This window comes from Larimichthys crocea, chromosome XV (genome assembly GCF_000972845.2).
Source record: "Larimichthys crocea isolate SSNF chromosome XV, L_crocea_2.0, whole genome shotgun sequence".
NCBI classification, from domain to species: domain Eukaryota; kingdom Metazoa; phylum Chordata; class Actinopteri; family Sciaenidae; genus Larimichthys; species Larimichthys crocea.
In genome coordinates this window covers 2,723,293-2,750,322 of record NC_040025.1, presented here as the reverse complement: position 1 = coordinate 2,750,322, position 27,030 = coordinate 2,723,293, and the positions used below count along the sequence as shown (strand labels likewise).

Genomic DNA, 27,030 nt, shown 5'->3' with positions numbered 1-27,030 from the left:
GATTCTATCTGAAAAGTAAAACTCATTGTTACTTTAAAACAGAACTCCAATGCCAACAGGAATGCATGAAAATTCAGTGGAAAGAGGAGTTGTTTAATTTGTTGCGTTAGGCTATGTTTTCTCCAAGGGCAGGATTGCATCTAGAGCTGAAACAATGTTCAACTCTCACTACATTTGGCCTGCAGCAACAAAGTGACAGCAGGCAATTTATATTTTGAGATCACTGGGCCACCCACTGTTGACGCCATGAATGCTGATGAAGTGACGAAACATGTTGTATGATACAGAGATGAATAGTGTTGCAGGGTCAGTGAAATCAAAGTTTTTAATACGTTTTTTTTTCCCCCTTTTAAAATAAACTTGTTACTTGCTGTGACTAATTCTGGCTCCAACTAATGCTAATGCTGTTTTATGTACCGTCTCAGGGCAGGAATGTCTGGGTCACTGAGGTTCTCTGGTCTGTTGGAATGTGCATTTAGTGAGCTGTCTTACATTGTTGAATCATTTTGTAAATTAACTTCTAAAACAGCAATCGATATTAATCATGCTACCTTCTGGCATAGTTTTTTTTTATGTTTTTAGTTTAAATAAAGCCCTCTGGGAGAGCCTTGGTACAGTAGGAACACTGTAAAAACTCAGTGGACACTATTTACAGAGTGGGATGATCTCCCACAAACACTACAAAACCTGCTCTGATGAAGAAAAGGTTGTGTGTTAGGGTCTCCTCACCGCTTGGGGAGGCTCCTGGTGTGTGTGCTGGGCGGTGAAGTGCTCCAGGGCCTCTTGGTAGTCACTGCGGTTGACGTTGTTGCCGTTGACCTTCAGGATGACCTGGCCGGGCTGAAGACCCGCCGCTGCCGCCTCCCAGCCTGCAGTATGTGTCAACACAAGATCCGAGGTCAAAGGTCACAGTGTGGTATTACAGTGGAACTGTATACAACACATTGGGATATTATAAAAACAAGACATTTAAGTCGGGGAGAAGTGCTGTACGTGTCTCTTACAGGCATCATGCAAAGAATCATGCAAAGTAGATGACTTTATTTGGACTCAATTCCCATGTCTGTACAAAATATCTCCCCTTTTGTTCCTCCAGGAAAACAGAAAATCACTTGGTTCAGTGCCGTAACACGCTGTCCCAAGCTACTAATGGCTTTACAGCCTGGAAGTCCAATCAACACCTCCATCATCTTCCTCTCCGACCTAAAAATACCAGTGCTGGCATCATTTCCACCCAGGGTGCCAGCAATTACCTAACTCTGGGAGCAACTTGACCCATGCGTGAATATCACACAGGGGGACTAAATTTAGGAAATTCAAATGGAAAAAACTGCTCCTCAAGACACTAGGACAGAGAGAAAAGAAGGAGAGAAATGAGAGGGAGAGAAAGTGGAGGTCCCTCTGCCATTATAAAGTAGAGTGAAAGCAGGAGATCGCATTCCGTCATTGCACCAACCGGCGGCTCATCTCCTCGCTGTTTTTGTCCAACTCCTGTCTGGTTTACACATTTGGGATTCATCTCTCATTCAACTTGGCATAAATCTCCCATTCTTCTATTTTAAGCCAGTCTAGGCGGTACAAACATCTGGTTTGGAGGTTGTGAAGACAGGAGAAATGAGAAGGTGGAACAAAAGTGCGGGTGTCTTTTCAATAACCTATTGCACTTTTAGCTGTGATCACAGAGAATGGTGTGTGTGTGAGCACATATGTGTGTGTTTTTTAAGTTGAGTTTGGGGTTATTAGGGTTTGAACCCTGACCCGCGGGCTGTCTGGCTGACAGGTGGCCATAAAAATCTAATAGAGGCTCACTAAAAGCAGAATGTAACAGGTGGTTAGAGGCTAGAGTTACCTCATCTTTTGCTTGAATTCAGACAGACTTATTTGTCTTTCTGACACCGTAAACACTTTCAAAGCTTTTACGGGCACTGATTCTCCAATAACGACGCCAAATTCTGACAAATCTGTTCACAGATCTCTAGTGTCGGGGTCTCAAGCTAAATATATGTCACCTGTAACTGAATTCAAGAAATATCCATTTAATTACATCTCCCTGGGAGCTATGAGTTGTTAAACAGATTACTTTTCCATTACACATTTAAACTGCTGGTGTCTTTTTACCTTTAAAAACTATATTGAATACTTTATACTCTGTCCCTTCTTGTGACTGTCACTCACCTTTCCTGACAGCGTGGACGTGAGGAGGGGAAGAGCCACAGAGTCTGAAGGAGAGGCTGTCTGGGTTGTCAGGGATCTTCACAATCCTGAATGAGAAATGACCAGTCAGACTAGTGCATCCTATACCTGTGTGTTTCAGTGTTTGTGTGTGTGTTCCCTCACTCTTTGGCCTTGGTGGCTACCAGAAGCCGCAGGGAGCGTCGTACGCAGAAGGCCTGGCTGATCATGGTTTCCACCTCGGAGAAGGGCCTGAGGAACAGCAGGTCCTCGTTGATGGTGTGGATCTTCCTGCCCACCTGCAGGCCAGCCATCTGGAAGGACAGACGGACAGACAGGAGACAGAATGCTGTTATTTTTAGGTTGCAGCTCGTTCAAGCTCCCGCTAAAGCCCCTATTTGCACGGTAAGAGTTTCAGGTGGGGTCTCTAGTGTCACAGTGAGACCTGAACTGTGCATGCATTTGGCTCAGATGAAGTGCGATTCAAGTTTTTTTTCCACTTCACTGACTAGTGTGTATTACCGCGAATCAATTTCCTGTCCTGTACACGTGCCTCTAAAGAGCATGACAGAAAACAAACCAAAACACAACAGCGAATATCAGTGAGTACTGCTGTCACAGCCTGTTCAGTCTTGTCATGTATTTTCCAGTGTATGAACACGCTTTCTTGGAGAGAGTGCATATCAAGATCGGCTGCTAGATATGATTAAGCTGCATGATATTTACACCTGAGTCTCCTGCCTGCTGGATTTGCACGCATTTCCAGATGGAAGGGTTACTTTTAATTTCCATGGAGATCCACTTTCTTTACACTTTTCTCTTACTGTAGCCACTTGTTTCTGCCTGTGGCCGACGGTGGTTTGACTTATAAGATCTTGCCTTTTTCCTTGAACTGAATACAATCTGACCAATCACAGCGTAACTAAGTGTGTAGAGATAGAGTAACAATTGCACACATACATTTTCATGCTCACAAAATATCAAACATCCTTCTGAAATCCATTTACAAATGACAGACACAGCACCAGCAGCCTGCTTCATGTCATTAAACGCAGTCATCTTGCACATCTTCAGTCACGTTGTGGGAATAATGCTGCCTCTGTGTGTTCACTGTGTGAGTCCAGTGTCCTGGGCACAGATCCGGTGGGGTGGCCTTGGCTGAGCTGGGCCCCGACTCTGGATAACGGCCCAGTGTGGATGTAGGAACGACTGGGAGGAGCAGCAGCCATCTGAATGTGGAAAGATGTATGTATGTGTGTGTGTGTGATTATACAGCATGGGTCCACGTCTGCATGTGACTTCCTATAATAGAATCATATAGTGAAAGAGCTCTGTGTGTGTGTGTGTGTGTGTGTGTGTGTGTGTGTGTGAGTGAGTGAGTGTGTCTCTCAGCCCTTTTCAGAGCCCCATGGGAATCAGCTGAGCTTCATTCACTGTGCTGGCACATGGACTGTGTCACAACTAGCAATCCTGTTATTGTGAGGCATGAGGGACATGGGGTATGAATAACAGAGTTGGCGTGAGGGGGTAAAAAAAAAGAGCTAGAGGGAGTAGAAGAGCGAGGTTTTACTGTGGTGCAAGCAGCCAGAGGAGAAAAAGAAAAAATATTCAGAGACTGACTGAGGAGATGAACAAAAACTGCAATGAGTAAAATAACAGAAAGCAATCAGGAAACCTGAACCAGAGGGACACGAGAGAAATGAGTGCAAAATGCAAAATGAAATGTTTTCCATTTCTGGACCTGTGGAAATAAAAAAATTCCACAAACAACGAGGGCATCATGCAGTGTTTTTAAGTAAGAAAATCGGAAAGATTGTATAAACGTTACATAGGCTTCGGTTGCATGTCACCTGTCTAACCAGTGTGGGATGACATGAAGCAAAGAACGAAATCACAGGAAGAGAAAGTAGAAAACATTCTTGCACTGTGATTTTATTTGTGTCAGGTTGAAAAACAACAAGTCTCTGACTGGTAGCCATAGCTGTGACAAATACCATTTTTACAGGCGGCTCCTGACAGAACAAAATAAAACTACAGCATGCTTTATTATAAAGAAACGCAATAATAATGTGAGTTTTCACTGTTTTGTCACCTTTTTTGCTTTTTTATATAGCTCTGGGTGAGTCAAATTATTTGTGAGTAAGCATGTCTAATGGCTCCACAGCCAATCAGACCAAAGTCCTTTTAAAGGGAGACTGACAGTAGCCGTCAAAACAGTAGACAGCCATTACCTACTGGAACTAATGCCCTGGGGCGGGAAGGAAATACAGCGTGTGTGTGTGTGTGTGTGTGTGTGTGTGTGTGTGTGTGTGTGTGTGTGTGTGTGTGTGTGTTGACCATTACCTCAGCATGTGAGCCTCTGGTGACAGATTTCACCACAATGGCCTTGTTTTTCTCCTCAATCTCAAAGCCATAGTCTTCTTCCTCAGGGTGAATCTAGCACAGAGAAAAGCACCTAATTACTCCCACATTATCACTGCTGGTGACTGTCTGTAGGACTTAAATGTCTTTAGCAAGTAGCACAGCATTCATGACATATATATTCATCTTCATTTTATTTGCCTCACTATGCTCTGCAGCTATTTGACACACCACGTAAATATCTTGTAATCTGTAGATCTGGTGCATCTGAGTTTTAATCAGAGTGGAGTCAAGTCGGCTGCATGCTCATTTGTTCGCATTTGCTGCAATGACCTGATTTCCTTAGAGGAAATGCTTGTTTCATGTTATAAAGGTGAAATATGAAACTCTTTCTGGGTGGCCGTACATACAAACTATCAACACATTGCTATAGTTTCAATCTTGCAGATTTGCAATTAGTGATTTTCATTGCGTGGCAGGTGTCTTCTTGCTTCTCTCCTTCTCATACTGTTTCCCAGTGGGGCGAGTCTTAGTTAAACGCTGTCATCACCAAACACATTAGCTGGTTTCCATTAGGTAAGCTGCTGGAGCCATCTTTTCCTGCTGCACGGCCCTGATAAGATGGGGATCTCTGCTGTTACATCAGAGGAGATGGCTCTGGTAAATAAAGAGTTCCTGCACTTCACTTAAATAATAGCCATGAGGGAGGATTAGTTCTGCTAATCATGGGAAAAAAAGGCTTTTCAACTTCTTGTGGAAGGTCAGATAGCGTGCCTACTTCCCACCCTGGTATACAAAGGGATTCTAGTGATGCTGTTAGGTTTCCCTAAAGATAATGGACTTAACCTAACAGTTAGATTTCTGTTTCAGCCTCTGGACATTACTGTCAGATAGACCCAAAACAGTATACACTGACCTCATTTTATTCTGTACTCATAATGAAGAGGCTATGCTGTAAGACAGGATTAAAATGTTGCATTTTTTCAGTCCAATTAGCAGACACCCAGACACACATTTTTTTTTCTATTACTGAATCTATTATCTTGTATCTGGCCTAAATATAGTATGTCTGCACAACTACTATTCAGATTATATATGACGCATCATTGGTTTGTGTCTTCATGGAACTTTCTTTAAAAAATTCTGAACATTTTAGAAACTTCAAGAATGTTCCCACAACTTTTGCAGTTTTGTTTTCAGCAGCTGCTCCAACCAATTTTACTGAAGACAAGACAGACAGTGCTTCAACATGTCAGTCCTGATGTTGGCGTTTCTCCTCCTCACTCTATTCTTCCAGCACCTGTTGTCTCATGTCACAAATGAGGAATGTTAAATGTCAATATATAACCAAGGATAAAAAGAAGAATATATGCATGCAGTAAAAGAAAGCCTTTAATAAAGAGGTAAAATAAGGAGGTAAGGAAGCGTTTTATTTTAATTAGCTTCTGTGCTATTAAATAAGAGAACTAAGCTGTCTGTTGAAAGGATTGGAATGACATGAAAGGTCCCTGAAAAGTCCTGACTTGCAATCCATTTGAAATATTTCAGGACAATTAGTTGAGGAAAGAAAAAATCTGGGCTCACTACCACGCACTGAGTCCTGTTTCATTTCTGTGTACTATATTAAATGTTTCCAAAGGTCTTTTAAATGAAGATGACAGTACAGTATATCTGAGTGCAACAATCAACTCCTGTCACCTCTCATAGATCAATCTCTTGTCTCAGCAGCAGCATCCCAGGCGGTACAGTGGATTATATTTCCACAAGACAGTAGTCATTAAGATGCGTGTATAGTGATGTTAATTACATTTAGCTCAGGAGATGAGAAAGAAGAATACACACTGGTCTAAACAAACATGAGTGACAGATAGAGTATAAGATACATTTGTTTTGCATCCATCCACATTGATCCACTGTGAACAATGATTTGTCTTTCTTTTTTGGATTATGCCAGTCTCACAGTGTAGTTAATTAAAGTGTGCTTGTTTCAATGAAACACTTAGACTGGCACTGACAATAAGGATCTGCTGTATTTGTGTGAGAGAATGTGGAAATGCGTGTGTTTATATGTGTGTCTGTGTTCCAGCTCACCACCAGGGATTTGACCAAGATGTTTTCGATGAGTTTGAAGTCATTGCGCTGGAGCTGCTTGCTCTTGGTGCTGGTTCCCTCCATTTCCTCATCTGCATAGAAGCGGAAGAACTGGGACTCGTCTTTGAACTCGCTCTTCTCCAAGACTGAGGGGAAAGACGTACACACACGGCGTATAATCAGAAAGCTGCTGCCAGAAAGGAATAATAAGACATTGGGGTGTATTGGGTCACATCTCAGTCTTTTTAGTTAAACATTGCTGAAAAATGAGGTTTCTTCTCACTCTGGCTAAATTGATGGTCTTGTTGGAAAATTGGACCTTGTAAATGTTAAGTGTGTTACATGATGTCACACGTTTGAAGGTCATTTGCAACTTCAAAGACCTGTTAGCAGATTCAAAAAGGAACTGCCACTAAATCTGTGCACATTTTCACACAAACAAGCTAACGGTTAATTAGTTCATCAGCTAATGATGGCAGCAGGAACATCTGGAGCCAAAACACATCTGGGTCGTAGCCAGCTCAGGCTAGCGCGAGGAAGAATTCTCTGGAGGACACATGAGTGTTTAGAAATCACACTGCTAGACTGAGCCTCATTCCAACACATGGGACACTTCAAACAGGTTAGAAGCACATTATGGATACTTCTTTTAATCATAGCAGAAAAACAGACGTCATTAAGCCTACTGTAGATTTTTGCTTATTCCAAGCCATTGAAATCCAAGCCTCAACAACCACTTTCTTAAACCTTCTACGATGTGTAGACATTGATGTCCATGGCCGACATTTCTGTCTTTGAGAGACTGTAGAGGGATCAGTTCTACACCTAGTGAAGATACTGATATTATATAAAGCTGAAAGGACTAAGGCATCCATTGGTGTTTTTTGGCTAAATCATGCTACAAAGTTATGTTGTATTAAATTACATATTGTGACCTCTAGGATCATCAGACTCATGAAACTTCACAACCACAAAGACCTTAGGAATTCAGAGTATAGTGGCCTTCTTGACAAAAAGAAGGACCCTAAGCAATTTCCAGAACAGTGTTCACCATCCATTCTCTGAAAAATCCAATTCTTTCAAATGTCAAAAGTTTTTAAATAACAAATCACAGCAAGGATTTTTTATGGTGTTCCTCAAGGCCTTGGTGTCTTAACATGACAATTTCTTCAATTGTAGTTAAATAGTTAAAGTGGCTATCGAGTGGTCAAATTGTATGAAACATAATAGAGTATTTGAATGGACATCATATACTCTGATATTACATACTACCACTACTAACGTACTAAGCCTGTTTCACTATCAACTTTCAATATTTGAATATGCACCTAAACTTAACACAGTGCAGAGCTACAGCTCATATAAATCAGCAGGTTCACATTTCTCAGATGATCTATACCATTTCTATGTGGTTTATACTTATACCCCAAACCCCTAAGAAAAAAAAAAGTTTATTTTAAGGAAGGGTGGAGTGGAAGAGGTTAACCTTAACTTTGGTTCTTTCTGTGGAACACTGAATTAAGGGAAGTGGTAAACCTTCTGTTATTTCACAATAATTTTCCGCCTCTGATGGCTGTCAGATTTTATTGTTCCAGACAGAATTAAACATAATATCTATCTTTTTTGTGTCACAAGGGAGTTGGGATTTTTGACATTTGGCCCAAATCACACATTCACAGATACGGGACATTCTACCAGGGGCCTAATCATAGGCGTATAACTCTGTGAGGCCTCTGAAACATGGGGCTTGTACAGGCAATACGGAGAACCAAAGGTACCCAGCTGTTCAGTGATTTGGAGAGCATCTGGCACTCTCAGGTGAACAAAAGCCTTTCACAAACTGATTACACACACATACACACACACACACACGCGAGCCAAACCCACTCAAACTGGCCTTATGCCAACTCAAACGAACGCTGAACGTGAGTTATTTCCTCTGAGTCACAGAGGCTGTGGTCGTATAATACTTTAACACTACCTATTCAACTGGAGGGAGTGCCACTCCGGAAAGTGTCATACCCTAATGACACACACTTTGTTACGCACACACTCTACTAAATCATCATTTAAAGGCTTAATGTGTAAAAAAAATCAATAATACTAAACTGATACTAACTAATACTCATTCTGAGGAACAAAGCTGGACTTGACATGTCTATATAATTAAACGACACATTTGATTGCAGGGGGACCTTTAACCCATGGTCTAAAAACATTTAATGTCAATGACCACCAAACAGACATCAACAAAATGGCTAAATATTGATTTACATAAGTGTCAATGGCGTAAATAAGAAAATTGTGGTGGAAGGGAAGTCTGTGGTTAAAATAATTATTATTACGCACTCTTACTTCCATAACTCTGCTGTATAACAGGACTAATGGAGGATATGTACTGCTTTATCTGGTATTGTTCGCTGTATGTTGAGATGCCTGAAGGGCAAAATGCAACAGGTGTTCACGACAGATGTGTGGATGACTGATAGAAGCAGGTATGGGCAGATGAAAGACACATTAACTGTGTTATCTGTTATCAGTGATCTTCCCACTAGTGAGGAGCATCATAACCAAGCAGAGACAAGGACAGAAAACAGAAATAGAAGAAGAGTTCAGGAGCAGCCAGGTGAAGAGCAGCACATGTGCTGACTATGGACTAAAGAGAGCGACTTGAGGAGAGGAGAGGTGAGGAGTGCAGACAGGCTGAGAAGAGAGAGGTCGTCACCTTGATAGAGGCCAGAGAAGAGGGAGAGGTAAAAGAGAGGAGGTGACACCTTCCAGCAGATGGTAGAAGGAGGCTGGTGTATGTGTGAGTGGCAATGAGGCGAGCGAAAAGTGAAGGGAAAAAAACATTACATGACTGTCTGGTGGTGGCTGTGTGTGTTTAAATGAGAGTGAAACACAAACACTTGGCAGTATTTACAGAAGAGATTTGTAAGCGTTTAATCATGTGTACACTTAAACTCTGATACAGTACGTATTCTGATTTATCACTTGTACTAACTACAAGACATGTTAATAAGCAGCTTGTGAAATAGTACCTGTGTGCTGGTGTAATCTGTTATACTAGGATATTAGTACATTAGGATTTAGATGTTCCAGTCTACAAACTTGCAATAGTAGTAGTGCCTGCGTATCAGTGACTATCTTTGTGTTCTTACTTCACTATATACATTATGAAGTATTGTCATCGTGTTACATTTTCAGTGTTCACTAATTGAAATAACACTAATTTCTTCTTGTAAGTGGTTCTCACTTTACACATACGACACTTGGCCAATCACAGATTCAATTTTATGGTCATGGTTCAGTGGACTGACCCAGACAGCTATGTATCTACGCCAAACAGTTCTGGTTAGGGTACACTGCTAATGCTGTTTACATTCAACATGCTGGACTAGAACCAAAGCCGCTCCACTACAATGTGGTCAGTGAGGTTGCAGAGGCTTGTTTGGATCGGGTATGTAAATTTACGATGCCCCTTTTTCAACCTATGACAGTATGACGGGGGAGAGGCTAATGTTACATTTTTGTGGGTAGAGAGAATTACTGACTGAGGGATAAATATGATACAAAATGCAAAAAGAGGCAGTCGATCAGAAAAGGGATTTACCAAGGCAAGACAGAAAGAGTGACCAAGTCACACCACAAAGCGTTAATGAAACTGAAGCCAGAACTGCAGCAAAAGCAATCACTAAGTAATTAGAAGCAGACAAAAGACATCACCACACCATGTGTGTGTCGTGGATCTCCTTTAAGACGTGTCATCAAACTGAATTGAAGTAAAGATCCTGGTTAGTTTGTGTGTGTTAACCCATTCTTCACATATGTGTGTGAGAGAGAAAATTGAACTGACCATGGTGCATGAAGCCATTGTTGCAGAGCCCCACACCCAGCGTCACAGCGTCCTCTCGGGTCGAGCAGTCTCCCTGGGAAACCAAATCAATGACGCACACAGTCGGTCGGTTACAATGCCTGTTTACACCTTTTCATACACAGCAGACTGCAGCACCGATGGAGTATCTATCACAGTATCTGTGTGTTTGTGGCGGTGAAGATGATGATGTGTGAGCCAGCATGCCTTAAAATATGTGTATAGTATAGACAATTGATTTTTACCTGCGAGATTAGCCAGTCAACCAGTTTGCTGGCAGGCACCACAGATTTAAAGGTTTTCAGATGGTGATCTCTGTCCCTAAAGGAGCAAAAAGCATAGATTTTCACAGTCAATGCAGATGGAAAAAAAATGAAAAAAATAACATAAAAAAAAAAAACACACTTCACTGTCTGTCTGTGGTTTCACATGTAACAAGTATGCAACAGAAAACAAAAACAGCATCAACACCCAGCAGTGTCTGCTGTTGTATGTTTACATTATGTTGCACTTCTTGAGAAGAGAAGAAATAATCTCAACTTGGAGTCAGAAAAAGCAATAAAAAAAGCATTAATTACTTCTGTTATTGCCATGACAACATATCACATATACATCATGAGGGTTATGTATTTGCAGGTACAGTACTGCATGTGCTACATGTGTTGCGGTCAGTCTACAGTTTTCTAAATCCTGCCAGAAGAACAACAGCTCGTCGTCCTTTCATATCTGATTCAGTTTTTGTGAGATTACATGAGCAACCACCATGAACGAATGTACCTGCCATGTAAGCACGTGCAACAAGAAACGCTACAGAGGATGTTTAGTCAACTGAGTGACTCGACCAGTGTATCGGAGCCTATCGAATAGACTGTATCTTTTATTTGCTTTAACATCTCTGTGTTGTGATTAAGACATGGCCTGTATCTGTGCCACCCATACTGTAAATACATTAACAACAAAAGCCAAGAGGACAAAAAGTGCACTGATTGATACTGCAGATTGTGCTTTAAAACATCGCTTCCAGACATCACAGGCTGATCAATGAATTTCTGTATTATCCTCTACAGCATAAGACATCTGTGGCATTCATAAGATTGATTTTATTAGGTTATATTTATTTTTATCACATGTTGTTGTTCTTATTCACAACATTTTATTGTAATGAAGCTGGCAGGAGCTTTGTCACTCAACAAAGTTTAATAAAACAGAGGCACAGTTTACGGTTATTTATGATTTATAAAAGGCAATGCATCCATCACTCTAAAATTATAATTAATGGTTGCTACATACAATGCCAATTTAGAGATGGAGGGAAAAAAACATCCTGGCGATATTACATAATATCTGGCAGGCAGAGGGCTTGCCTTTGTATGTTAATAGGATTTGTCCCCGAACCAAAAGCTCTTTGTTTGCACGGATGGCAACCCCGGGCACTTCAATCAGCGGGTGAGTGATGGAGGGAGAGATAGAGAGATGAGGGGGGAAGAGCATGAAGGGAGGGGTGTATGTGTGTGTGTGTTTGGGGGGTGTCAGAGGGAGATGTTTCCTGGGCTTCTGTATAAATCTGTACTTCTGCCTCTCAAACTTTCAGACTTTAGGCAAGCACGATCATTCTTTCACTTCACAAGATTCATTTCAGTTTCAGGATTACAGTTTAGATTTCTTAGAGGTAAAGTTTGCCCTAATTTAATGCCTACTTTTAGATCTTGGGTCATAAATTATAACTTTAGTTAAACGAACAATTAAGATATAATGGAGCACTGCATTTGTATATTGACATATAGGGGGTCTAACATTCAGGGGATGGTGTGTGTTTATGTGTGTGTATACACTATACACCATAGTGTTTATATTTCTGAGCATGTGTACTGCGTATGTAAGCAAGAAAGTGAGAAAGTGTGTGTGTGTTTATGTGCAGGAAAGAGGGTGAGAGCATGAAGCAGAAATAAAAAGTGACTGATGGGGCTAAAAAAAAAGTTTGCAGGCCTCGTTTGGACTCCTACTTAACTTATGTAGATTTCAATTTCATGAACATAAATTCAGCTAACCCACAACACTGTAAAGCAGAAACGCTGTGGGTCTCCTTAATCCTTTAAGAGCTACCTCCAGTCATGCAAACCTGGCATCCTCAACCTGAACTGAATCTGGGAGTTCAGGTTGGAAAAGGTTTGAGGGCTGTCATTCCTGGCAGCGCTACTGTTAGTTCAGTCATTACAGAAAGGGTTATGTGGGCCGAATGTGAACCCTTCATGAATATGCATTCACGCACCTGGAGATCGGGGACATTAGCATATGTGGGGAGGAAGCGTGAGGGGAGGAGGGGGAGAGAGGGAGAAGGGCAGGTACTTACTTGATGACAGGCGTGTGGAGGCTGTGCAGGCGGCAGTACAGCCTGACGCCCTAAAAGAAAAACGGAGCCGCTGAGTCATAGAACATACACACCTTGGGTAAACAAGTACAAGCATGGCTTCAGGACAAGAGATTTCACTGTTGATTGTGAAAAGAGTTACCCAACGGCTATCATTTTTGAATAGAAATTTCAAAACCATAGTCTCTGAACAAGAACAGGGAGAACACTTCATGCTCATTGGAATGTAGTTTCGGATTGAGTTTTCTATCGGAAAAGATTAGTGCCTCTCCACATTATATTTGAACAGTTGCATAAGCTGTTAAACACCAGGGTTTATTCCTTTATCAATATACTTGAAATTAAAAGATAAAATGGTGATCCAAAGTTTTGGTATCAACAACATTGTATTTTTTTTATGTGTTGGTCATTAAAACTCTATTTTTGAATTATTCTATGAGGTGGAAGCAGAGTTAGGACTTACCTTCGACATGATGTCTTCCATCTCACTGCGGGCTTTGTAGGTGCCATCATCGTAGCGGAATCGGTACAACACCTGCTCGTTCTTGAACTGGTGCTTGTCTGACACTGAAATATCAGCAGAAGGAGAAAATGTCACCTCAGCTGGACTCCTGTTTGAACACTGGGATTCATTACTCATCAAGCTTTAACTATGGCCTTTCTCTCTTTTTCTGAATATATTCATACAGATGCACTCTAATTGTCAGAGTTGAAGCATACTTTCATCGAGTTCACCTCGACTTTGCAGGGTGAGGCAAAACTCCCGCTGCCAATAATTTATTTGGGCCTTCTCAAACAAGTGAAGTTTCATAGTGTTTGGAGAATAAAAGAGCATTAGGTTTTTAATTTATTCTGTTTCTAACTTTTAATTTGCTGAAAGAAATGGGTTAAGTACAGATGAGAGGCAAAAAGCAAAAGTTTGGGGAAAACACTGCAGTTGTAAATTTATGTTTGTGTTGAGTAAACCATGAGATTCAAATATTTAACATAGCAGACAGCTGCCAATTCCCAGAGAACTTGCATTAATAAACAACTTCAAAACAAGTTCTTATTTATACTCAAGTCGACACCAAAAAAAAAAGACTAATACATACACAAACAGATGTCTGTTGGAGAAGTGGAAACAGTGAAATCTGCCAAACAGAGGCAGTTTGGTTCTGCCGCAACATGTTGGCATGGGCCCAAACAAGCTGCTGGTTTTCTTAGTCTAGACTAAAAATGCCCTCATAAAATCAAAAGGCACCACACAATTGTAAAGCCATTGTTAAGTGTCACATTGGAGTGGAATTTAAAGAACATGAAATGATAGCTGAATAATTATGGGAGAAAAGAACATGTCAAAACATTCAAGTATGAACTGGTGTGTTTTAATGGCTCAAACACATACAGCTAATTGGATGAGGTTTACATTATGCATGTGGTTGACTGTATCCCGTTTTATGTGTCTCTTCACAAAACAAATGTGTGACTCAGGAGGGGTGTATGGACAGCTTTAAATCGCCACTCTGCCACATAACCTCTTTTTGTCTTCTTTTCACAGACTAACTGGTGACACCTACACTTTGCCTGCAGGGCTCGAACCTCTTCAGTTTGCCCACAAAGCCTCAATGCCATCCCACAGAGCCCTGCATGTCATCATTGTTATCTCTCCGTAGTCGTAGGCTACGGTGAAGGAGGATTTCAGGGGATTTTCCGCAGGTATTAAGGTATATGAACGTTAGGTCTCAACAAATTATTCTGACACGATGTTGTGCAAGAACCCCTTTAGCAACACTCTGGACAACTGAGTTCATACATTATTTATAGCTGTTTGTGCATGTGTGTTTCTTAATGCATTATTAAAGATAGTGGACCTGTGAACGTCACACTCAAGCCAAAATCAGGGGTGGGGAAATAATGCAAGGCACATTTCAAGAATTGTTATTACCAGACACTATCCTTGGATTGTGGAATTTGCTACCCTAAAACATGTGCTTCAATGGTGAGTGAGGGATAAATTCACAACATGAATGAGTCAAACCATTACGGGAGAATTGGATTCAGAGAAAAGGAGACACTAAAACAAGCTAATAAACAGAGGGCGAAATTACAAAGTTAAAAAGAGAATTTAAAAAAAACATGACAAGGGGAGCTGCAAAAAGTATAAAGGAATAAAAGATGACAGGTTTAAACAAACAAAGAGAAACAGAGAAGAAGAGAAAAAAAGAGAAGTAAAAGATGTTGTTTTGTCTCACCATGGTGAATGATGCCGTTTTCCAGCAAAGCTTGTCCCAGGTTGACTCCTTCGTCAGGCTTACTGATCTCTCCACTCTCTATCAGCCATGACACAAACTCACTGGGAACAGAAGACAAAACAAGTATATGATAAGGCCTGTTTTTTTAAAGTGGTAATCTGTTTACAGTTTACTGTGATTTGTTGTTTTTGCATGGAAATTTCACAGAATTCACCTGGCAGACACATGGTGCTGTTACCGTCATGCCACCATGGCCACATGCCATCTGTATTTATGGGGGGATTTCTGTCAATAAAGTTTCTGAAAGTTTCACCTATTTTCCACCTCTGAGGAAATGCACCAACGGGAAGTTCAAGTTGCTATTTTAGCGATGCCGCAGCACTACTAGCCAAGGTGATACAGACTAAGTACACATGCTCCAGTCTGCCTCCAGCACCAACAGAAACTAACTAAATTGAACTTTTAGTTTTTTAGTTTTTGTTGCATTCTGTTGCCAGAGCTAGTGGAGGAGAGCTGGTATACAACACAGGACTTGAAACTTTGATTTTGAATGCGATTTCTAACCTCATGCTTTGTTTGTATATGAAAAACACTGTAATACATCACTGTCTGTGGTGGTGAAATGTGGCAAGTGTAAATTTGTAAAAGTTTAATCTATATATGCCATTTCATATTGTGTGCATGGTATGTGAAAAGCATGTCATGTCTAAATCTAGCTTGCTTGCTTCTTTCTGCATCTTCTGTAAAGTAGTAATACCAGTAAGTTTATATTTTCATTCACTCTAAGCATTTCTGTATTTCAACAAATGCAGAAACTAGTTAGCAAAAATGATATGAGGGCTTCCCACAGTCAGCAGGAGTATCAATTGCTTATTTATTTGTTCTCTATCTCAGTGGTACATGCAATACATACATTGTATGTCTTGCAATCAGAGCCTATTGCTCTCAGTAGGCCCATGTGACCAAACCAGTGAAACATATCCACTCTGAAGCTAAGCTGCCCTTCATGTTCACTACTGAGAACCTTGCGCAAGGCAACATGTTGACACTGTGCAAGGCTCTTTGGCCCCTTGAGCTATTTAGTCTGTCAGTGTGTCATTTAATATGGTTACAGTGGTTGTAATGAACTACTTAAACCACAGACACAGGCATTGCATTTACAGAACATATTTGTAGGAAAGTTTATCCTCTTTTTTTCTTCAAATATCCCAAAGCCTCTAAGATACTGTACACGCATTAACCATCTAAATTTAAGCACTTCAGCTCTGCTCCCTCCTTTTCACGGCCAGCGTGCACTGAACTAATGTTTGAGGGAGAAAATTAAATTCTCACCTTCGTCGTCTTTCATGCTGTGAAAACACTTCCCCAGATAATGAACAGTGAATTGGAAAGAGCTTGAGTGTGCGTGCGTGTTCATGAACATTCCAGCACGGGAATCATTTTGAAGCATGTGTGTAAAATCTGTACTTATGTGTGGATTTGCTTTAAGGCAGTCATGCAACAGATGTATGGGTGTATGTGTGATCGCTTAGTAAGCGTAAATGTCAAGCATACGAGGTGTGCGGGTGTGTGTATATACAGTGTATAAAGTGAACATGCAAGCATATGATTTCTCTGTGTGTGCACAATCATCCAGAACTGTGGACACCTTCAGCCATCTGCCATTAGTCCTCTGTATGCCCGAAGCACAAGGAATATTTTATCATAATTTATAAAAGTTTGTTCTTGTGACCTGCCAAGTCCATACAATAACTTGTAAGCGAATGTATTATTGTGTGTGCGCGTGCGTGCGTGTGTTGAGAAGTCAGTCCCGCAAAGAAAATGTGTTTTCATGCCTGCATTATTGTGTGTTTCCATCATCTCACTGTCTGTTCATGTCAAAGCTAGTAGCTGTTGACATTGACAGGGGACTCGAGTGAATGTGAAGAGACACTGCGTGTGTGTGTGTGTGTGTGCGTGCGTGCGTGTGTGTGTGAGAATGTTATGTAAGAATCGGGTTAATTTTGGACACGGAGCTGTTAAGAAAATTAATACGATGAACAGGAATAGTGTGAGTGTGTGTGCATGTGTGTGAGTGGGGAAGAGACTTGTGGGAATATCTCATGATGATTGGTTGAGCATCTATGCAATTTTACGTAAAGTTCAGCAGCATTAGAAGGACTGTTATTTCCACACTTTCTTTGTTAGTTTGTTTCTAAGATCTTTCTGGAGCCGCAACCTTAATGTGTTCTAGCTCATTTGCTATGTGCATTGCATTGTGGGACAATAGTGTGCTTCAAAAACCTCACTATTTATAGTGTACCTAATTTATGTTTGCGCTGTGTAACGGCTACATGCTCAAAACCTGCTTAGAATTAAAGTACAGTATGACATTAGGACACTGCAAATGTATTTTCTCTCAGAGGTTAAGAAAATACATTGAAAACCAAAACCTAGTGGAACAGAAACTAACCCAGAATTGCAGCAGGGAGATTTGTCTTAGACCTAATTCCATCTCTTCATAGCGTTAGCTCTTCTCTCAACACAAAAAGAAAATTAGGATATGATATATCATCCCTTTAAATCCCTACAAATGATGCTGAACAAACATTGGCTTGACTAAAAAAGTTGCACAAAGCACCAATACGTCATCTTCCCAAGAAGATAGCTGACAAATAATGGGATTACGTTATCAGAACAACAGGGTGCGATCAAACCAGCAGTCAGCATCTCTATTTAATGCAATAAGCACTCAAACTATGCCTGCCACTAATTTCATCAGAAAGACAAATGCAGAGTTAATGCAGGTTGCACTCATCGGCAGGAAATGACTGAGTGATAAAGCAGGAAAGTGGGAGACGGTATAAAGTGGAAGCTGAGGGAAGAGGCAGACAAACTAGACACATGGATGAGGCGAAGAAGGGAGCTTGTGACTGAAAAAAGACTGTCAACGAAAGAACTGTTCTGCCACTGGTTCTGAACTCTGACCTACAAGTGTTTGGGGGCAAGATAAGGACAGAACTTCCTATAAGAATAGTGATGACACATTTGTCTTAGTACAGTCTGCTCAGAGAGGGAAGACGAGTGCTGAATGCTGACACACACAATATGGCAAAATGTAATTCCGGGAAGGTCTCGTGATCCAGACCGCCTTGTAAGGTACGTTGGACAGTGAGAGGAAAACACCCAGACAAGGACTTCATATGACGCCACTAAGACGGAACACGTCTCCCAGAAACACTATTACATTTTTGAGCAACTCATTAACCTCCATTCTTGGCAGTTGCTGAATGCAGCGTGATCGTCTACTACATTTACCTCTAGAAAACATTTTCAGATGGTGGATGCATTTAATGATTTGTAATATGCTAAGAGGCCACGTTGGCAGTGTTGCAGACATTAATGGGTGCTCCCTGGTTTCTCTTTACAACACCAGGCATCAGTCACCATAGTGGTCTTGCCTAGTTTTATTTTTTGTCTCCCCAAGATGGTGCCGGAAAGAATTTAATTGCTACTCGCGATCTCAGATACGCTGGTTTGTATGTAGAGCAACTGAGGGAAACTTAAGCAAGTCTCTCATTATCCATTCATGGCATTGAAACATCAAGGGGACAGAAAGGGGGGATGGCTAGTTGCGGAGTCTCAGTTAAAGGCCTTTTGCTAATGAAAGTCTGTGCTCGATGATATGAGTGTGTGGGGAGCAACTTGGGCCTTTCTGTGACCCGTGAGAGGAGACTATGAGGGAGTCAAGGGGGGGCTCATTACGGACAAGAGCATGCAGGGATAAAACAATTTGGGCATTTTGCCAGGACTTGGGGAGACTGGATCCCAGCTCTTTTGAAAACCTGCTTATCTTACGTAACAGCAATTTGTAAGGATCCCCTTGTGAACAGCATAGCATTGCAGTCACATTCTTGGAACCTGGAGAAACCAGGCACTGAGGAAGAAAAGAAACTCACTTTCCCATGAAGCACTTGGGTACAATGCTGAGCTTCCTGCGTCGATCCTTAATCAGGTGCCGACTCTTGGTCATCATCATGTGGTAGAGCTTCTCCCCTTTCTCTGCAATCATCACGTAGGCATCCCGCTCCATTCCAAGTTTGAGACCTAACAACAAACAAACAGACAAACATGTCAGATACAAGATTTTACACCCCCAAAATGAATGCAATGGGAAACCAGTGACAAACTTCTTTTTTTTAAAGAGTTGACAACAGAGGAAGTGAAAGTGGAAACAAATGAACAAACAAAATCTCAGCCCAACATAGTGACTGTATTGCAGTGCCAAGAAAAATACAGCAGACTCATTACGGGAGACAAACTTCAGCTTGCTTTCCGCAGCTATCAACATGTATCAAAGTCAAAAGGCCAGGGCTGTTGTGGTGCTGTTAGAGGAGAGAAATGGGCCTTTGCCTAGTCGGTCCGGTTGTGTTCTGGTATTGTGCAGATGGAATAAGGCCAGGACCAGAGAGCATGGAAGTTCAGCTCTGCCACAACTTTCTAAAGCAAACCCAGATGGTAATCTCGCCTAGACAAGTTTTTATAAGTAAGTAAAGTTCAGGAGGGCAGTGTGATCTTGATCTTGTTTCTGTGTTGGTTTGTTAACTATTATTCCTCTATTGTAAAGCAACACATGTGAAGGCCTATTGTAAGGCCTGCTGCGCCAGTAAAACCTCTTCAGTAAGTACACTGTTCGAGCTGCCTAAACCTCATCATAGATGATGAGATTGATGAACTTCTGAACCACCGTGTGATACTATGTGACTCCGAGCAAATCAGCTCTGTTGCACTGCTCTTCTCTAAGCTGCTTAACTTTAACTGAGAGGCACACCGAGCTGCAGGACCTGACTGTTTTCTCATTTAGTTGCAGTACTCTCATATAATATATCTGTGACACCTGGAAACAGATCTGACCTGGGCTCTTCATCACTTGTCAAACATTTAACTTTCTCTCAGAGCCCTGACTTACCCACTGTGCCAGTGAGCCGTGAAGATGGTGGGTGATTTTGTTTTCCTTTTCCTGTGAGGTTTTTTTTACATATAAACTGCTAACTTGTTATTTCCTCTTATACAGCTGTATGTGCATGCAGACAGTCAGCTGGCATTTGGCTGTAGCCTTTGCAGTGATCTCATCTGAAACTTCGAACAGAAGGCCATGTGTGGCAACGGAAGTTGGCCTTTGTTGCTACTTCTTCTTTTGCAGTGCCAGGGACCTTAATAGTTTCTGATTCTCTATGCCACCCAGTCAAAACTATGCAATACATTTGAAAACAAATATCTTGTATGCTGCATTATGCAACTTATAGCAATTCGCTATACTTGAGTGTTGGCATGGAAGTCTGACCACTAAAAGGGAGTGAAAGGGATGAGACAAACCATGTATAAGGTTTCACGGCTAACTCTTGAATCCAGTTTTCCCATTGAGTCTTTGGGGTTCTGCACTGACAGCCTGTGATGGAGGTGGGTTTATATTACATTTGACAGCAGCTGGAGCAATCTTAAACAATGAGTGTCATTGAACAACAGACGGGGGGCCTGTCCAGAGCAGAGGCCCCCTCAGCTTCTGGTCCAGCTGTCAGAGTTCGTCTTGTGCTGCTCCTCATCTTCTTCCACTCACTGGCACAAGCTTGTACCCTATCGCATAATCTGAGCCACGCATTTTCCCCAAACTTCCCTTAAAACTGTGATAAGACAAAACACCTCCAGCTGGCAGTTGTTGAACAATGAAAGTCTTTTGACGGGGTTCAGGACCAAGGCGATGCATGGAAAAGGTCACATTAAACAAGTCGTGTCAGGAAAAGCAATAATGCATGAAGAGGGAGAAGTGAAAAAAAAATCATTGCCAGGATTTATTGCAGTAAAACTTTATCATGTAGCTGTCTAGACTGTAGTAAAGAGGTTGAGAGAAAGGTAAGCAGGCTGAGAGCAGAATATACTGTAGAGTGGGTAATAGAAAGGGAGAGTGTAGGAAAATTGGGCACTGTGACTGATCTGGCATCTGTTAGCCTCAGGTCGATTTCCGCCGGGTTGAAACGTAACACCACGAGCTACAGCACACTCCTCCGTACTTATTTGTACCCTGAAACCCTTTCATCACAGGATCAGATGCTGATGACGTCCAACCCTGCTGTGGTTGCTTGTTTATTTTAAATCTAGAAAGACTCATTTACAAAAAAAATAAAATGCAAATGTTATGTTGACAGTTGTACTTAAATAACGTGCACGTGCTGATAAACCTTTGAGCCAAATCATTTTCAAACAGCTTTAGGAGTCAAATCTTGATTTTCAGCCATCAATGCTATCAGGTGACCTGTCATATACCGCCCAAAATCTGGTTAAAGCCTTTCACACTGTCTAATGCACACAACATAACAAAGACAGATGGCGGCTGCTGAACAGGTGGGAACATATTTTAAGGCAAAAGAGGGAAGTCACATGATGAAGGGAAAACAACTTAAAGGGGCAACAAGAAGACAAGATCACTTTACATTCAGTAATCTCAAATCAGTGAAGGTGGTGCGGTGTGGTGCTTTTTGAAGATCAATGAGTGTATCCATGTTCACTAGTCCAAAGTTAACTACACAGGTTAAATTTGTTATATGGCTGCAAAAACTGCTGATACAACTCTACTATGCAACTCTATGCAAGCCACAAACCCTTTTACAATAGTAAAAATAGATCCAGATTAATTCAATATGTGTATGGTGTTACTGAGCTTCACTTACTTTGAAGTGAATGTTTTTCTATTTTAAGGATTTGACCAAGATGCTGTTTTTAGCTGATCTGTTGTTTGTGAATGAGACGTCTGATTCATCTGTCACTCCCCCACCGTGAGCCGTGATTAGTCAAATACCTCTGCTGCATTGAGGTTTTTTTGTTGTTTTTTTGAATGTGAAGAATAGATTGATGTAGCAGCCCCTGGCTGGTGCACAGGTCAACCAGGCCAACTCGAAACGTCGTGTCACCTAAGCCGCTATTTACAAAACAGTAGCAGGCAGCTTGTTCAAGGTGGGACATAACTGTAGGACACAAACACTGCATCCAGGTCGTAATCACATCCACAGTCATTACTGTGTGCAAGCTGAGAAAGCCTTGATAGTTTGTGGATCTGAAATAATGCCAACGTGTCGGGAAACATACAACGGGTGCAAGAGCAACGTAACACAACTGCACAAATCAGGAATGCAAAACTGGGGAAACAAGGACACATCACATCAATACTGGCCACACTCTTTGATTGACAAGTGATCTCTGGGAATGCTGTTCAACACTGCAATGAGCATGGAGCATGATGGAAACAAAAATAAACAATGAGGATCTTGCAGATCATGAAAGCAAATAGAGGGGCTAGAATAGCAGAGGGGGGAGAGAAGCAAGAGGCACTTGTATTACACTCAGTTGACGGTTTATAAGTAGAGCTAGCTAAAACGAACACAGTCTAATACAACAATCTTCCTTCCATGAAGGTTAGAATTTTTGCTGCTGTTGAAAAGAGTTGTTAATTAAACTTTATTATCATTTAGGAGGATTTAGTTTGTGCTGCTGTTGAACTGTATTGTGTTATAGTGACTGGTGTTTCAATTATTTTGTCCACCCCGTTCATATCATATGTACAATTCAACAGCACAACAAACTGCAGCGTCTTAAATCACCATACAGTTGAATAAACACCTCTTACTCTTCATAGTTTTAGCTAGCTGTAACTAATAAACTGGAAACCGAGTGTATTTCATATAATGACATGCAACTATAGCAAAATATGGTTGGGGATTCCAAGTCTTTTTTAATAAGATGACAGAAACAACTGAATTTTTCCATAAAGGGAACTCCAGTATTAAAAAAATCATTTCTGGTTTTGCACAGTCAGTGCCATAAACCAGAAGTGCCATAAAATGGCCTTTAAAAAAGTGTTACTCACTCTCTCTCTGCTCCCGTTCCCTCAAGATGGCATCCAGCCACTTCTGCTTGTCCTCTGCATTTTTGGCCATGCAGACAAACCACTTGTTTTTAGCAGTGTTGTGGATCTTCCAGCCATTAGTCACTGTGTAGTTGTTGCTGTGATAATCCGCTGTGGGGCAAAAAAAAAGTTATTAATATTTAAACTAAGAGAGGGGTCGTCATGAATACCATTAAAGTAGTTGTTATAGAGCTGGGTGAGCTATTTTAATATATCAGGACTATATTGGAATGGCCTTTAGGGTTTAGGGATTTATTTAAAACAAATCATCTAATTAAAATAAAAGGTACTCCTGCAAATTATCTGCCTGGTTTACTGCTTCTGTATGTTTTTCTTTCTCGTCTTGATCGCATGTTCTCTTAATGTTTATTTATAAAAAAAAGAGAGAAAAACCACAGTGACACACACCCTAACCTCAGTGGTAAGTAAAGGAAGTAATGAGTGTAATCCAATTAAAAAGATAAACACAAGTTAACATTAAAGAGTTATCTCCGAAGAGGATTTACTACTCAACCAATGATTCACAAGCCAGTTAAAAAGATAAACATGATGCACCATGAGAGCAGTAAAAGACCGTTTTTCCACTGACTCAACAAAATCTCTCCTACCCCTTTCTAATTTTATCATCCATTTAGCTGCAGGTGAGCAGCTACTGAATAATGAATGGCCACTGGTAATGGGGTGCATTAGTCTCACACTCAGAGGTCATATAAATAGAGCTGATACTTCAAGCCCCACTGGGAGCAGCTCCTGCTGATCTGGGAGAGCAGGGAACTGGGTTGGGACACATACTATTATGGCGAGCGTCTTTTTAGCCACTGAGATGGAAAAGATAAATTCTTGAAAAATTCTATGAAAGTACATGTTGAGATATGATAAAGTGGCATTTATCAAGGAGAAAGATGTGACTTAAGACTGTAGCGTTGTAGCATACAGCTTATGAAATAGTCAATTGGATATTATCATTATTTTTTCAATAGAAACTCAATGTTTCCATTAAGGCTTTTAGCAGATAACCCCAACCACTTCCACATTTCACATCTTTGACTCTCTAATCAGATAATCTGTATTCTATATGTACACATATGAACACACTGTACACATGTGGGACCCCTAGTTCTGCGAATCTGGCATGTTTTTCTTTGTGGTTTCCCCTTCTGCAGCCTAAATGTGACAGGCAGCGGCTGATGTGCAGAAAAAAAAAAAAAGGTCATGTGAGCTTGCAAAATATTCTACCAGCACAAGAAAGAAAAAAAAAGAGGAAACATGTGAGAGGGAGGAAGACAAAGTGTTTCTACACCAGCAGACAGCACGTACTAAGCACAGCATAATGCCATGCAACAAACCGCAAAAGCAACGTGAGCTGGGTGACGGACGCATCACGACAAGATCACAGATGAGTCGTTAATCTCTGGAACAGTATTTGAACCAATGCAAGAGCACCTCGATCACCCAGCTCGGGTTTGTTTTTGCACTTCAGATTTGTATCAACACCTTTACCCCATTACTGAATAGCTGACATCAAAAGGTGGTACATGAGGTTTGCGAGCTACATCCTGTTTGAAACTAGGTGCAAGTATGATACTACACCCAAACTGTCAACAAGTACCTGATTCCTATCCAACCACGCTTTCATGGTGGCATAGTTTCATGCACTAAGGTGCGAAATGAATAATGTTAAAAGACGAATAAAGAATAATTTTCTATATGTGAGTTTAGGTAACATGGCATTTACATCAGAAATAACCAAATATTACACAAATATCTGGGAGAGTTGCATGAATGGACATATAGACAGTTTTCAAAGGTAATGCTGCTGAGAAAACACAAACCTGTTCCATCTTCTACATTTTCTACCTCCATCACCTCAGTATTGATTCGACCTCTGAACACATAGTTCAGGGGTCCGTTGATAGACTTGGTCCTTTTGGTGGACTTCTTTCCAGAAACCCTAGGAAATGGGACAACACTGTGGTTACACTCGGCAGGGAATACATTCGTTGATGCCAGTGCCACAGCAAGAAAAGAACTTGTGTGTCTGTAACACATGTACATTCATACAGGCACAGCTACAGGAGCTGCACACACTTGTTGCTGTTTTTGTTTTGCTTGCATAATAAAAAAAACAAAAACTGTCAAATTTTCCATGTCTAGTTTCTTTCCCATAGTCAGTCAATCATAATGTTTTTGAATACTTTCTTGTTCCTCTTTTTCTCGTTTGACAGGATGCTGTGGTGGCTGCTGTGCAGTTGTCCGGAAGATGCCTTTCTCACCTGGACTTCCTCTTGCAGTAAACCAGAAGGTTGTCGAAGAGGAAGAAGACACGTTCCTGGATGTTGCCGGCTGAGATTTTAAGGAGATTTCCATGAAGCAGCAACTCTGTGCAAATATCTGTCAGGTTTGTTCCCTGAAGAAAAAACAAAGGGATAAAGGACATTAGCTTTAGTCATTATTACTGTAACAATATGTATTACTGTAACAGTTGTGCAACATAGGATAGTAGTGTTATCTATTGTATACAGGGCCATTCATAGAGCGTGCAAACTCTGATAGCACATTGTTATCTGTATCAAAACTTTAGGAGTTCACAACCTTGGTGAAACAATATGAAATTCAACTTTGACATTGTGAACACCTTGTTTTCATTCCATCGTCAATGATAGGAAGGAGTAAACACAGCTGTCTCCCATCTTCAACATAAAACTGCACGCAGACCGTTTATGGCCAGGACAGTTGGATGCAATCACTGAACTTGTGACCAGTAACACCAAAACATAGCCTTTCTGCACTGTGTTAGTCACAACTGGAGGTTTTTGAAAATTCATTATATGTTGGTTATTTGTAAGCACTTAACACTAGAGCGACAGGGCAGCCCTGCAAAACTGTTACCTTGGCCTACATATAGTTTCCTGTGGAAACTTGAAAACAAACAAACCCTTGTATTGTCTCAGGGTGTAAACACACATATACGCAAGCTACAAATATATGCCTGGATATATACACATAGAAATACAGCTGTATTCTTAGAGAAAGGCAATACATGACTCATGACATTGTACAGACTGTCGGTGGAAGTGCTTAAGCCTTATTCTGATCCGTGCAGTCAAACCTGGTCAAATGCTTTGTGCCTCGGTCATGCCAAGGGCGATTTAGAAATTGTGATATAAAGCCAAGTCAACTCTTACTGAGAAAGATGCATTATGTTAGCCTGCAGCCCACAGCCTTCCCAGGATGTGATTGAGTCTTTCTCAAATGCAGTTTCTCATCAGCTATACACCACAATCTGCTGAGACACTGTTCTGAAAGAACATTTTTTTCTTTATGAAGAAGTGCAAAGGCCAAACACACAAACCGCACACGGTGGTCTTTTACTGTCAAAAGACCCACGAGAGCTGAAACGAATAGTGTTTCTGTTCCACATATTCACCATATTTTCTGTACTGAATTGTCTGAGTCATATTACTCATCAAAGATCAAGAGGTGTCTGAGTACTTAATTTCTCATTTGAAGCTAAATTTAGAAAATTAATATTATTTGCTTTATGAACTTTTTCGGCTTTGTTAATTAGGTTGTTGACGTCAATTTGGAAGTGTCAAAAAAATGTGTTGATTGACCACCACATGGTGTCTAATTAACCTTTTCACTCTTTCAAGTGAAAGTGACTGAGCTTCAGTACTACTTACTAACATTATTTAGGCATCAATAGTTTTAGAAATCCACTGTTTTCACATTTCCGACTAGGGACCAGAAACTGCTTTCATAGACGTGCATGACCAACCATGCGCTCACATCCTGCCCGAGTTGTGAATGACAGACAAAATTATTTCCTACCATCAAAATTTTAACGACCAAAGTATTAGGAGAATTTAATACAGGATAACTTTCTAGCTAGTCCTTGAGCAGGGGTAACTGCCCCCTGAAGCTGTCAAAACAGGACTACTAAAACATAAAATAAAATAACTGAGTGAAAAAGAAATCTCATTACTCATTGTTA

The 27,030-nt window shown here is 40.9% G+C and overlaps 1 protein-coding gene across 4 annotated transcripts in view; it reads right to left on the bottom strand.

Annotated features, from left to right (window-relative positions):
• The window catches only part of prex1 (phosphatidylinositol-3,4,5-trisphosphate-dependent Rac exchange factor 1), a 74,980-nt gene that overhangs the window by 19,662 nt on the left and 28,288 nt on the right, over window positions 1-27,030 (bottom strand). For all 4 annotated transcript variants that reach the window (XM_027288983.1, XM_027288984.1, XM_027288985.1 and 1 more), the window contains exons 7-20: window positions 25,310-25,443; window positions 24,869-24,987; window positions 22,998-23,147; window positions 19,039-19,186; window positions 15,101-15,201; window positions 13,330-13,433; window positions 12,849-12,898; window positions 10,744-10,819; window positions 10,481-10,553; window positions 6,625-6,770; window positions 4,516-4,608; window positions 2,338-2,486; window positions 2,176-2,261; window positions 730-869 (exon numbers count right to left, since the gene is read on the bottom strand). In XM_027288983.1, coding sequence (XP_027144784.1) covers window positions 730-869; window positions 2,176-2,261; window positions 2,338-2,486; window positions 4,516-4,608; window positions 6,625-6,770; window positions 10,481-10,553; window positions 10,744-10,819; window positions 12,849-12,898; window positions 13,330-13,433; window positions 15,101-15,201; window positions 19,039-19,186; window positions 22,998-23,147; window positions 24,869-24,987; window positions 25,310-25,443 — 1,569 coding nt within the window. The remainder of the gene's footprint in view (window positions 1-729; window positions 870-2,175; window positions 2,262-2,337; window positions 2,487-4,515; window positions 4,609-6,624; window positions 6,771-10,480; window positions 10,554-10,743; window positions 10,820-12,848; window positions 12,899-13,329; window positions 13,434-15,100; window positions 15,202-19,038; window positions 19,187-22,997; window positions 23,148-24,868; window positions 24,988-25,309; window positions 25,444-27,030) is intronic.